Here is a 14,300-nt window from a genome sequence, read left to right as displayed (position 1 = left end):
TATAGCCTTCAATTTCTATAATATAATCCCTATAGACTTTATCAACAGGTAATGATATATTTCCAGCAGTATCTACGTGAAATGGTTACGCGAGTACATAGCTAGCAATTTGAAAAGAATGCGCAAATTCATAAGACACAAAAGAATCTGAGGCGCCCAAAACAAATAAGATGTGAGCAGGTCTAGAGTTAACAAGAAATGTACCCGTCACAACATTCGGGTCCTCGCGTACCTCCTCTGAGGTAATCTGAAATGCACGGCCCTTAGCTTTTGGCACATCCTCCTTTTTAGTTGGAGTACCCTTTGATTGTTGAACAGGGGCTTGACTTCTCGCCGGTTGTTGAACAGAAGCTTGACTTCTCGCTGGTTGTTGAACAGAAGCTTGAATCCCTGTCCTTTGACTAATAAGAGAAGGGCAGAAACGCTTCATGTGGCCAGTAACACCACATGCAAAGCATGTAACATCTTTCATTGGACATAAGGGCCTCTTGTGGCCTATTTCTCCACATCCATAACAGACCACAGATCCTTCTTCTATTCTGCATTCGCCCGGATGATTCTTTGCACAATTTCGACAAGTTGGCGACTGAAGAGAAAAAGATTGTGACATGCCGCGGCCACGAAAAGCACTTTGAGATTGTACTTGCTTGCAAGGTTCAGATCGAACGGATTAAGTTGGTGGAATAGGGGAAGCAGGAGCAGTCCTTTCAGTACGTGGATGTTTTGGAATACTAAGAGTGGCACCACGTATCTCTAAGTCATGCTCACGCTTTCGAGCATACTCAACAACTTTATCAAACGACAGAACCTCCCGATTGGCTACAAAATCATGGATTTCATGTTGCAGTCCCTCTAAGAATAACTAAATTTTCTCATCTTCAGTTGAAATATACTTTACAGCAAACCGTGCTTTTTGATTGAACTGAGTTTCATACTCATTCATAGTCATTCCTCCTTGTTTAAGCTCGAGGAGTTCCTTCTCAAATCTCCTCCTCATATCTAGAGGACAATACTTCCCTAACAAACGAGTTTTGAACCTCTCCCAGGATATATTCTCCTGGTCATACTCGTTGAGAGCTTCATATGTTGCTTCCCACCAGACCAATGCTTCTCCGATGAGCATTGCAGAAGCATAGTTAGCTTTGTCTTCATTATCCACATGAGAGATACGAAACACTTTCTCTGTGTTTTGGATCCAGGTAAGAACGACAATGGGATTAAGAACACCAGAAAACTCTGTAGCGACACTACTCTTGAAATCTTTGAACGAGGGACACTTCACCTCCCCTTTTGAAGATTCTCCAGTGGCTTTCTCTTTTCCTTTATCACTATTCTTTTTATGTTCTTTGAGATTATGTCGAATAACACCGGTAAGTTTACCCAAGAGTCGCTCCTCACAAGGAGATACTGGAGTATTCACTTCCTCAGGTTGAGGACCTCCACCAACCTCAGGGGTATGGCTATTAACCTGTTTAGCCATTGCTCTGCAATATGGACACTATAAATAAAATGACATTTAGTGGCACAAAAAATGTGCCACTAAATACCAAATAAGTGTCAGTAAAAACTCACTTTGTAATTTACGACACAAAAATAAAATGTCACTAAAAGCGCCCCCACTAAAAATCTTTAGTGACACTTTTTTGTTGTGCCGCTGCGGGTTTTAGTGGCGCTTTCGGTTATATCACTATAACATTTTTAGTTTTAGTGGCACTTTCTTATGCCACTAATACATTTGTTAAAATAAGTCATTTTCCTACTTTTTAGGGGCACATGCTCTAGCAATATATATATATATATATATATATATATATATATATATATATATATATATATATATATATATATAGAAATTAGGTCCAATTACTTTTTTAATTCAATTGAAATAATAAAAATCCAATTAAGATTATAAATGGACATACCAATATCATTATTTGAAACAAAAGTTAACTAACAAACAATAATATGCAAAATAATTACAATTTCGATAAATTCTTTGTCAAAGAATCGAGTAAAAGGTTTCCTTTTTTATAATGCATTAGATGCTTGTAGTTTCTACAAAAACTCGCATATTATTCATCACCGTCATTCTTCAAATAACTTGCTCACTTGTCTTTCTTTCATGATCTTGTCATATAATTGTTGTTGAAGGTTAGAAACTTCTTCCTGTAAACAAACTATAACTGTAGCAACTTCAACTTCAAGTTATTGCTTATTAAAAGCTAAATAAGAAAATTAATACAATATACTATTACATAGCACATCAAAGTAAATGGGTTCATTTTAATGTTATATACACAACAATATTAATCAACGATTAGCATATAACAAAATAAAGTTATAACTAACAAATACATTTCGACAAAAATGCAAGTTAAGATGACAAAATAAAATAAGAAATTAATGGCGAATAAATAGATTTAATATTTTAAAACTTAAATCATATTATCTAATGATAAATTTCTTTATTTTGTGTTTTATACTTTTCGTAATTTATATTCTATAATTACGTTTGTTTCTTTTGTTTATAAGCATACTAACAAATAAAAAAGAATTTTGTCTAGTGAAATAAAAATTGTATTTGCTTCTTAATCACTAATTACTCATTAAGCACAAATTAATTATTTTAATCTTTTGCTTTTGCAGCCATACTTTACTCTCTACAATACAGTATATGATTACATCTTAGACTAGTGACAGTAAATGACCATTTTGCCCTTCTAACACTTCAATAAGTAATTTTCACATTATGAGGGCCTTGATTTACAATCAAATAAAAGATTAAAAATATTATGATTACCTTGACTTCCTTGAGCCACAGTTGCTTTAAATATGAATCACCAAGAACAATTGAACCATAAGTGCACCATGAACGTTTTGCAATTGACTTTTCACAGCTTTACAACATGGGTGAAAAGTTGTTGCAAGTTGTGATCCATAGCTTGCTTTTCATCTTCACATACCAAAATAAAACAAAAAGTTTGCATTAAAAAGAAGGATAAAAATAAAAGATCGTCCAATCCCCTTAAAATGTATTTAAATGAGTAATAGATGCAACAATCAATATGTCGAAGTAGAGTTAGTGTTGTCTCTGAACCCAATACGAAACTAGTTTAAACATCAATAACAAGATCATGACTATTAAAGACTAAAAATTAATACTATTTTTGCCTGATTAGATGATAGATAATATATGCCAATATATGAACAATTCATCATAAGCAAAAAAAATATTTAAAAGGCATACCAGGCTCTATAACTTTGGTAAGTTCCTCGACAGTTTCAACTTCACCAAGAAATATTCTCTCAATATGAGAACAAACATCCTCTGGAAACTTTGCATTTTCCAGACATTCATTAATATTAGTATTATCGCGTTCCCTTTCTGAGATCTTGTTAGAAGTTGAAATAACTAGGTTTGGACTTCCTTTAATAGCTGAAGCAGCCTGTGTGTGACAGATATCCAGTGCTTGCTTCCATATAGCAAGAATCACAAGCTGAATTGAAAACGCTTCAATTCGATTCCCAGACTCGATCTTTTCCAAAAAAAGAAATGAAATCAATCAGAAACAAAAAGTGAACTAATTTACAGAAAGCATCAAAGTAGCATTTAAAGTATAAACTATTTTCCAACACACCTTCTCATTGACCAAGTCAGAGATAGCAGAGGCACAATCATGCAATGACTTGATTTTTGTCATGCTGTCAGTTGATGGTTTTTCTAAAGCATCAACTATATCAACCGATCCATGAGATGTTCCAGAGGATGCAGAGCATTGACTTTCAAATCTCCCGGTCAACCGGATTTTACTAGAGGTCCCACCAATGATGGGCAAAGGTGCACTAGGTGTTGAATGAATGTTCACCCTAGAATATACAGGTGGGATTCCTGATTTAAATGCTTTTTGGCTCACTTTACTAACACTTGCTACAGATGAAGTATCCCCTAGTGGACCAGATACCAAAACATAATCCAAATCAATCAACTCCACCGAGTCCATAACTGTACAAATCAACATAAATTCAATAACTTACTTTCATGATGATGTAAGAAAGATTAATAGTTTAACATTTAACAATGGAAATATATGAAAAACTTACCTTTGGAACGGATATTTACGGGCCTGGGATCGATTGATCTCAAAGATTCTTTCAGATTCCCTTCTGATGATTTACGATTTCTAGGTCCAAATTCATTATTTACCAAAAATCATCACCCAAGAAATCCTGCATGTTGTTTCAAGACAATTAAGTTGTTTCTTTTTGAATAAACATGACACAAGTGTTTCTATATCTTTTGACTTGATGCTTTCAGAAAGAAGGGCATAACAATGAGTAAGCCACTCCCCTTACCTTAAGTCTTCTTCCCTCATGTTCTCATATGATTATTGAGAAAATTATCCAGATGTAAACGAAACTAAGAATGGTTACTTGAGAGAGAGAGAGGGAGAGAACATCATAATCTAGAAGTCAGTCAGTCCTCTTAAATTAAGTTTATGAGTCAACCAACATAATCTAGAAGAGGCAGGCTGCATTTGTTATATGGGGCAGGACTTGACAAGTAGGACAAAATATTAACAAATATAATCATCTGGTTTTGATTAAAGTCTAATAAAAAAGACAAAAAGACTTTATCATATCAGAATGTGCTTTTAGGTCTAAGATTATAAGTAGCTCAAGTGATTATGCCAATAAGGATTAAGCAAAAGCAGCCAATAATAGGAAATTAAGGAGGAAACATCATTGTTCACAACAAAAAAAAATGTATACCTATCCCTCTATGGAGAGCAACATGTTTACTTGGATAAAAATCCATGGGAACCATGTATAGGGTGCTCAAACTTCCTATGAGACATACTTCTTTTCCTACTTCACCTTCAAAATTAACAAAAACAGAAAAACAAAGTTACAATTGTGGTAACAGTGACGAATAAAGGGCATATATATTGTTCGTTCTCATTAAGGAATTTCATCGAACACTTGGTGTTCGACTAATAAAGTAGGAAAAAATAAAAACTTTGAATAGTGGTAGAGGATGCAAATGTAATAAGCAACGAAATGAAACTAAAATACAGATGGAATCCATAACAACCTTCGGCCTAAAAGCGATTTTGGTCATCCCTAGGGTTCACAAGTACTGGAGGGGAGGGTTTGGGGTCGAGGGACGCCAAGCGATGCCGATTCTCGCCCTTCGTTAGTGACAAAGAGTGGGGTTGGACAGCAATTACCGGTGATAGAGGAGGACACAGATGAGAAATGACAACAAGAGAAGATAAAGAATAAAATCTTACAATTGATTACCTTTTAGGAACCGCCTTTGAGATCTTGAATAGGCGATCGGTTAGTGTTCTTGCACTTATAGGTCTCAATCATTAGTTCTCGAAGGGAGCTACTTGAAGCATCCACTAGCTTAATCGATCGATGGATCTACGGTGAGACGTGAGAATGACAACACAAAGACTGTTTGAAAATAGACATTTAATAACTTTAGGGCACTTCTTATTAATATTAGTGGCATAAAATTTTAATTAAGTGTTATTAAATCTATTAATTTTATAGTGGCATATAAAATATGCCATTAAAAACATACTACAGTGGCATAACAACCATATGCCATTAAAATTGTGTGTCACTAAATATCATTTTGTTTGTAGTGGGAGTAACATTGTATTTTAGAATATATTAGGGTTTATCCTTACCTAATACTTTTACTTAGATATTTCCTATGATTTGTATCCATATACTTACAATGATTAAGTTCATATATTGAACTTCCAATAGTTTAAGTCTAAATATCAATCCGTGGAATTTAGTTCACTTAAACCACTGCTCTGATACCATGATTGAAAGACTCACACTTTCGTATTTGACAATTATTACTCCGAAACATGCTACATGCATATTCATAAAAACAATATTTTATATATTGATAAAGTGATTACAAACTACTGGATACAAACCAACTATTTCAAAGTGTTATATATTACATAACTTCCCAGGATTCTATAGATTTATACATATGGGAGTGCAAAATACAATAGTTTCAAACTATTCGAAAATCTTCTATCAATACAATAGTTTCAAACTATTCAAAAATCTTCTATCAGTATATAACTATACTAGAAGCTTATCTCCTGCAAATTAGTTAAACATTGAGAAGGGTAAGCAGTGACGCTTAGTGAGTTCAATAATAGATACAATATAACGTTATGCCTTATATATACTTCAATATGGTAGAAGCAAAGAGGAACAAGGAACAACAAAGGCATAATGCGAAAAGTTTTCCATATCAATCAATAAGACATAACAATTTCTATACTTGATATACAATCAATAAAGTTTCAGCACAAATGGCACAGAAAATACTCAGGAATATCATTTTGCTAGAATATTCAGGCTTTCAGCCTTATCTTAGCATAATGTCGAAGCCAAAATGATGCCTATGTCATACACTTCATGGTCAACGGTTCATATCAATACCCAAGTGATGCCTATGTCATACACTTCGTGGTCAGAGGTACAACCTTGCTGTAAAAATAGCAGAAATAATAACACGAGATGATAACATGGAAAAGCACATAGCACATATAACACATAACATACAATTGTTCCTATATATTAAACTCACCGTGAAATAACCGGGGGTTAAAATAGTAATTTGGACAGCACTTCGGCTCTAAATATGACTTTCTTCGTTGAAAACCGGAAGTTTTCTTGAAAACTAGGCCCTGCGAGGGTTGGGCTTCGAAACCAAAAAGATAAATTTTTTGGGCTTCTCGGGAATTTCAGGGCGTGTTTCGGGTGTTGGAAATAATCTCGGGGCTTCGGGGAAGTGGAAGTAGAAGAAATATAAGTTTAGGGGTGAAAAAGGGCAAATTTCTAACATTTACCCGTGTGACAACCCAAAGTTTATTCTGTTACATTACCCCGTAACCGTTAACGGAATATTCCATTTTATAAAAGTTCCGTTGATTAGAGGTCGCCAAATAAATAAATGTTTTATTTATTTATATTTTTATGTCGTTATAGTTTTAATAAAATAAATAAAACAATTACTTTACATTTCCATATTAATTTGGAAAAAAGTTGAATTTTATTACGACCACTAAATCGAGTGCGACCAAAAGCCCCGTTTAACGGCAGTATTGGGTAGATTTCCACTGAGCTCCAACTCCAACCCATATATAAGGGGGAATGGACTTCATTCCACCCTTTTCACCCTCTCTCTATACTCTCTCTCATAAAAGTCCGATTTCGTCTCAAAACCGCAAGTTTCCGCCTCCAAATCGTAAGTTCTTGTACCCTAGCTTGTTTTACAACCCATTGCATGTCATTATAGCTCAAAAATCGTCCAAGAAGGCAAGGAGTAAGGAGTTTACGGCCCAAGAACACTCTAGGGCCGTAAACCCCTAAAATGATGCCAAACTTGCCTTTAAACTCATCCTTGAGGCTGGAAACTAATTGGGGATTTAGCCTAGGAGTGTTTCCACCATAAAACAACAAATTTTAAGGCATAAAAGAGGGTTTACGGCCCAAGCACATGCTTAGGCCGTAAACACCCTCTAAACTTGTTAAATCAAGTCTAAAACACTCCCAAACCACCCTTAGGCTTAATACATAAATTAGGGGCTTGCTATTTCGGGTTTGGAACAATTAAACACATAGATTTGAGGGGTAAAAAGGAGTTTACGGCCCAAGCATATGACTAGGCCGTAAACACCTCCAAACCATGTCAAATGGTAGTTTTAATCCCCCAAATGGCCTTATACTTCATTATAAATCACTAGGATTAAAATAAGGGCCTTAAACTTCCATAAAATCAAGAGGTAGGAGTTCACGGTCGTGAACTCCCATAGGGGTGGTTCATGGGCCGTAAACTCCCATTTGGTCCCTTTAAATGAATTAAACCCATTCATACATTTTAGATTTGGACCTAGCAAAATTCCACGATCAATATAAGGCCTTTAAACATCCTAGAACCCCCTCACCATGAGTTTACGGCCGTAAACTCATGGGGAGCTGTCCCAGGGCCGTAAACACTATGTATAGAGTTTACTCTTGGAGAGTAAACTCCATTCCTAAGCCATTCACACCCTTAAATGTTACCCGTGACACCCCAAACACTTAACCAAATTGTTTTCCGCTCCTTAGAGTGCGTATACTTGTTAATTAGTATTAAATGTACTAATTGTATGTGAACATATGTTATCATATGTTAAATAGGTCACTAAGTGTGTCCAAGTCTTTACTTGACACCGAGCACCCAACCGGCACCTTCGTCGGATCCACTTACACCAGGTGAGTTCATACCCCTGAATGAACCTTTTAAATGTTTTTACATGTTTTATAGGGGGGGGAATACAAGTTAAACATGCCAGTTATTATATCAATCACATGTGATTGATAACCCGCATGCACAAGGATTTACCACACTGTAAACTGTTTTACCAAGTAGGATACTATAAATGGTTTTCCAAAAGGTTTTCACTTGTTCAAAACTCTTACTTATACTGTTTTATCAAAGTTCATTTTAAACTGGTTTATGAAAAGTTTCCAAAGAATTTCTAAAGGTTTTCAAACTTATTTTACCAAAGAACACCAAGTTGTGATTTTCTCAAGTATAAAGGTTTTCTTTCATGTTTTGATACTCCTTCTTAGTTTAAACTCCTTCATGTTTTGATACTCCTTCTTAGTTTAAACTCCTACTTGATAACGCTTTCACTTCGTGATGCGTTTATACTTGTTATTGCCTCTATTTCGCTTTTACTTGTAGTCGCTTATTCCTATTAGACGCTCTTACTTCACTTGTTGTCGCTTCTACTTCGTGATACACTTATATATGGTAACGTTTATACTTCACGATTCGGTTATTCCACACTGTACGTTCATACATCACGATTCGGTTATTCCACATTGTACGTTTATACATCACGATTTGGTTATACTTCACGATACGTTTCCACTTGTTACACACTCAGACGTAGTTAGATGTATGCCTGTGCTTGTATAGGTGCATATAAATAATGATTGAAGGACTTAGGAAGGCTTGTCCACCCTATTTCCTTTTCTTCGTTGAGATGTGGTCTGGTGGGATCGGATGGCCGTCCGAAGGTCGTTTGATTTATTAGTTATATATTATGTATACAAGCATAGACATGTAGGTTTGCGTTAGTCAGTTCAGTTATGAGTCTCTACCACTTGTTCAGCACTTATATTGGAAACCCACTACCCACTATTTGGGATGCATCTTCGGGACACGGCCTTCTTCGTCGTCTAGTTGGTAACCAGAGTCTCCTGTAGGGAGAGCAGACATTGTGTGCATAGATCTATACGAGATTGACACCCCCGCACCCTGACTGCTAGCTACAGTCCACGGCCTACCAAGCCAAGGGGTGACAAATGTCACATTTTATAGACGCTTGTAGGGCGTCAGGTACTCTAGTGTCGGTTAGTATGGTTATGAGTATCCCAAGTTACCTTATAATTCATGGCCTTAAGGTAATGGTATTTCACCAGCAATTTGCACTGTATGCTGGAAACCCACTCTCAGAGTCACACTGTTTTTAGACCTTACTAGTTGTATCTTTCATTTGATACTGTCTGGGGTCTGTATTCTTTATTTTTAGACCTTACTAGCTGTATCTTTCATTTGACACTGTCTAGGGTCTGTATTCTTTGTTTTAGACCTTGCTAGCTGTATCTTTCATTTGATACTGTCCGGGGTCTGTATTCTCTGTTTTTAGACCTTGCTAGTTGTACCTTTCATTTGGTACCGTCTGGGGTCTGTGTCTCCCTTTATTAGACTGAGCCAGGCGTGTCTTTTGTTCGATACTCTCCTGGAGTCTATGATTCCTTTTGCCTTAGTCGGCAGTCTTCACTGCTGAGGCATATGTTATTTTCCCTGATTTCTCTTGCTTTCTTTAAAAATCAAATTTTGTATTTTGATAATGATAGCGATTAAGGGAAAACTACTTTTTACCACATAACTCCGTCCAGTCTTGGTAGAAGACTGCTTTTATTAAAGAAAATATAGGATTTTCTGGAAAGGACTCTAATTTAATGGATACTCTAAAACTACCACTTTTATTAAAGTTATTTGGATAAAATGACACTAAATAACTATGAACTCACCAGCATTGTAAAAATGTTGATACTCGCTTTTCAAATAACTTGTATTCTCAGGTCAACATTAGACAGGTACATTCCTGGAGCTGTTAATGAAGATAGCTTAGTACCAAGCTGTACTTATTTTATTACTTGTATTACTTTGGTGTATTGTAATGTAAACCATGTAAAACTATTACTATTAATGCAATGTTTTGTTGTACTTTGATTACTATAATGCATGTGTTGTGATACTTGACATGACGTCATCCACCCCAGAACGTTTCTGCCATTCCGGTTTTGGGGTGTGACAACCCGGGACCTCGATCGAATCAGGAGCCAACACGCGGGTCAGATCACGAGGGAAGCGAGCCTCAGATCCGAAGCGAGGGGGAGAGGACAACTATTTGGGAGCCTCGGAACAGGTGGCAGCTGAGCGAGGCTCGGTTCGGACAGGTGTGCACTTCGGATTGGGCCAGCACCTCAGTCGAATCAGGAGCTAACACGCGGGTCAGATCACGAGGGAAGCATGCGAGATCACGTGACGAATTCGGACACCTGTGCGACACGCGTTGCTTCTCGGACGTGCCACGCAGCTGCTTTGGACACGTGGCCAACTCAGAACGAGGGTGACGTGGCTGGCACTATTCATGCGAATTTTCTCGAAAATTGTGCCCAATCTTGTAAAATCCATAACTTTCTCATACGGGCTCCGTTTTTGACGTTTTTTTATATGCACGCGTAGAGAAAATTATGCTCTACAACTTTTGTTTAGACTTCGTTGGAAAATTTTGACTTTATTTTTATATTATTATTTTTAGCAGACCTGGACTAGTAAATCCGTAAAAAATCATAACTTCTTCATCCGACGTCCGTTTTCATCAGACTTTTTACCGTTGTACTACTAATGACGAGACATTTGATTCTCGTTTAGGTTGTGTCGGCTAAAAATCACTCGATCTAAAATTCAAGTTTTTGGATGTCTACTCCTAAGCTGGAACTTAGAAAAATCATAACGTCCTCATACAAAGTCATATTTTGGCGTTCTTTTTATCAGAATTCTCGGTTTAACGAATACTACAACTTTCATTTAGATCACTAAGGCTAAAAAAGTAGTTTATCAAAAAACTCACTTTTTATGTCATTCGGCACCGTGCCGGTTTTGTCGCGGATCTTCGATTGGTCATAACTTATTCGTTATAACTCAGATTTCGATGAGGTTTTCGCCTAAATGTTTCTAACGAGATTATCTACAAATTTCAATAATAAAATTTTACTTATTTCAAATTTTATATTTTCGATAAATTTCACTATTTGACTTTTAATTGGAATCTCATAAGACTTCCAATAATTTATGAGTCATTCTAAACATAGTTTTACTTCATTTCTAGTAAAAACTATCTGTTAGAACTCAATACTCAATATCACATAATATTTCATAATATTATTTACTTAAAACACGATTTCAAAACGTGTATGTTACAATATTATTAAGAGTCATGACCCGATCTCCTATTGTTTTTACCAATTCATGAACAACTATGCAATGATCATACACAAGTGACACATAATTGATTATTTAAGATTATTAGGCTATTTAAGATATATCTAAAATTAATTATCAATGATCAAGACAAATAACCAAACACAATTATGATTATATTATGTTCTCTAACACAGTTAAAGTTGTTACCTTTATTACATAATATAGGATTTGGCTAATCCTAGCTCTAGCAAATTAATGATCATAAACAACTAGGTAAACAAATTCATGCACTTAAAATGATCATTCAACTAAACTTAATTTGAATCTAAACAACAAATATTAAAACTTTTAACATGCTAGGTAATGTTAAATCAAACACAATCTAAACCAACTTCATAAAATCCATGAAAAAGTAGAAACTAACACATAGTATTAGGGTCATCTACACTAACCAAAAGCCTAATCATTTAGCTCATCACTGCAGAAAATAAACACATAAAAACATAAGAATTTAACCTAGACATGATCAATCTAATGCAAACTGAATGTGTTGTGTGTATTCTTGCTAAAATCTTCAAGACTCTTAATCTCTAATATTCTTCTCCTTCTAAGGGTCAATTTTCGTAGCTTTCTGTCCCAAAAGTCAACTAAAATCTCCATAATACCTCTCCCATCGTTCCCAAGTCGATGTAACAATCAATACATATAGTTTCCATAAAACGCTCCTCACGACGTGAACTGAGTACAAATCCGTATTTGCCAAGGAACTTACTTCTCCGCATATAGGAATCTTCTGGGACACTTGTCACAACGTGAAGACATAATTGTCATGTCGTGAGTTTCTCTTACACATATAGAATCGAGATCTTTCTTAATGCCACGCAGTGCACTTCAAAACACCACATTTTGAGAGTCATTTTTGCATTATTTTTCTCCTTTAAGCTCCTAGTTCTAGCTCCAATCCTCCAAGTATCCAACTTTTGTTATTTTCAGTCATTTTCTTCAAGAATGTCATTTTTGGCTGCAAAATATAAATTTACTTAATAAGTACCAAATATCTTTACATTTTACCAAATTATAGCATAAAATATTTTAAAATATTGCCTAAATATATGTATAAATATAGTAATATCAATAGACCTGTCGTAGTTTAAAGCTATAATGGAAACAAATGAGAGTTTGATGCTATAAAAAATCAATATTTTTTTACATCGGTCAACCTGACTGTCGCACGGGTATAATACTAGTTAATCTATATTCATCTCCTATTTGAACTTTTATTTCTTTTACATGTTTTTAATCATGAGTTTAAATGTATGAATGATAATTAGTTGCATAATTTCTTGATTAAATAATAGATCTTCAAATTAACTAGCAACAAACGGTTTTAATGTATGTATTCATTTCATTTTAAACCATTTAAATGCATCATTCAACATGATAGTGAAAGCCTTATGCTCTTTTGGTTTTTTTGATTCTTTAATTTAAATGCTAATCAACTTTAATGAATTAGATACTTATTTGGTTCATTATAGTGATTAAGAAGGTGTGTTAAAGAACTTCTCTAACCATCATTTCAATTAAAAAGAATATAGATAACTTAAGCTCTTAAGTTGCTATGACCAAGTTAGATTAAGTCACAAGTATTCTACAATGACTTCTAATGATAACTAACTAAAAGAATTTCAAATGTCAACCATCTCATCTCACTTGATTTACATGAACTCTATCTTTTTCACTTGCACGTGTTTTTAGTGAAATTTAATTTTACAACAAACAACTAAAACCCTCCTTTTTTTAATTGTCGTTATACTATTACTTTGGCGAATAAATTTTACAGATTAACAAATTGAATCAATCTTCGTGGATTCAATATCTTCACCATTATACACTATAGAATGTGTTAAAATATAAGGTTACATGCAATAACGACCAACCAAACAAAAAAAATAAAATCATAAAGACCAAACACTTAGGCTAAGGAGAGTGGTAACACTCCTAGCACCTTGCCATGTAGGATTTTGTATTGCCACATAGGTTTTTATATTGCCAAGTAAACTTAGCATGTATAAGTTAAAAAAAAAGTAGGGAGTGGTAGTGAGAAGAGTTTAATTGGTTTTGTTTTGAAAAAATAATAATAAAAGAAAATAACCACAACCAATCACATCCCATTTTTTTTTCTCTTTCTTCTCTTCTCGCTGCTACAGTAGCGTTTCTTATTTAGCGAGTATCTTGGCGACTTATAAAGGATGATTTAAAACTTGATAGCATGTGTTTTGGCGACGGGGGCCACTCCCTCAAGCCTTAACATTTTAGGAGTATAACTTTTGCGAACAAATTTTATGGATTAACAAATTGAGTCAATCTTTAGGGATTCAATATCTTCACTATTATACACTATAAAATATGTTATAATATAAGGTTACGGACAATAAAAATCAACCAAACAAAAAAATAAAATTATAAAAACCAAACGGTTTAGGTGGTTGTCCTTAGAGTGATAAATTTGGTAAACATGGACCATGTAGTTGTATCAAATGTAAAATTCTAAAAAAGTGGATAAGCATGAAGGTAATTGTTTGCTGACTTGATAGTATTTGGCTGTTTATGAAATTTTGATATTTAAATCAAGTTAGGTAGTAACAACTTTGGCTGTATATGGAACGATTGATTTTTAAATTAAGTTTTAGTACAAACAACCATACAACAA

General features: G+C 34.8%; 1 protein-coding gene across 1 annotated transcript; it reads right to left on the bottom strand.

Moving 5' to 3' along the window:
• Positions 1-1,950: 1,950 nt before the first annotated feature.
• Positions 1,951-5,403, bottom strand: LOC145052001 (serine/threonine-protein kinase ATG1c-like). Its single transcript, XM_078999812.1, has 7 exons — positions 5,093-5,403; positions 4,771-4,875; positions 4,102-4,227; positions 3,639-4,003; positions 3,248-3,536; positions 2,801-2,953; positions 1,951-2,166 (listed from the first exon to the last, which is right to left on the bottom strand). The coding sequence occupies exons 4-6, from the start codon at positions 3,999-4,001 to the stop codon at positions 2,892-2,894; spliced, it is 714 nt and encodes a 237-aa protein (XP_078855938.1). The 5' UTR covers positions 4,002-4,003; positions 4,102-4,227; positions 4,771-4,875; positions 5,093-5,403; the 3' UTR covers positions 1,951-2,166; positions 2,801-2,891.
• Between the last annotated feature and the right edge of the window lie 8,897 nt (positions 5,404-14,300).

This window comes from Lactuca serriola, chromosome 5 (genome assembly GCF_051521515.1).
Source record: "Lactuca serriola cultivar US96UC23 chromosome 5, Lser_US96UC23_V15, whole genome shotgun sequence".
NCBI classification, from domain to species: Eukaryota; Viridiplantae; Streptophyta; class Magnoliopsida; order Asterales; family Asteraceae; genus Lactuca; species Lactuca serriola.
The sequence above is the reverse complement of the archived record's forward strand: the minus strand, read 5'-3'. Positions and strand labels throughout refer to the sequence as shown.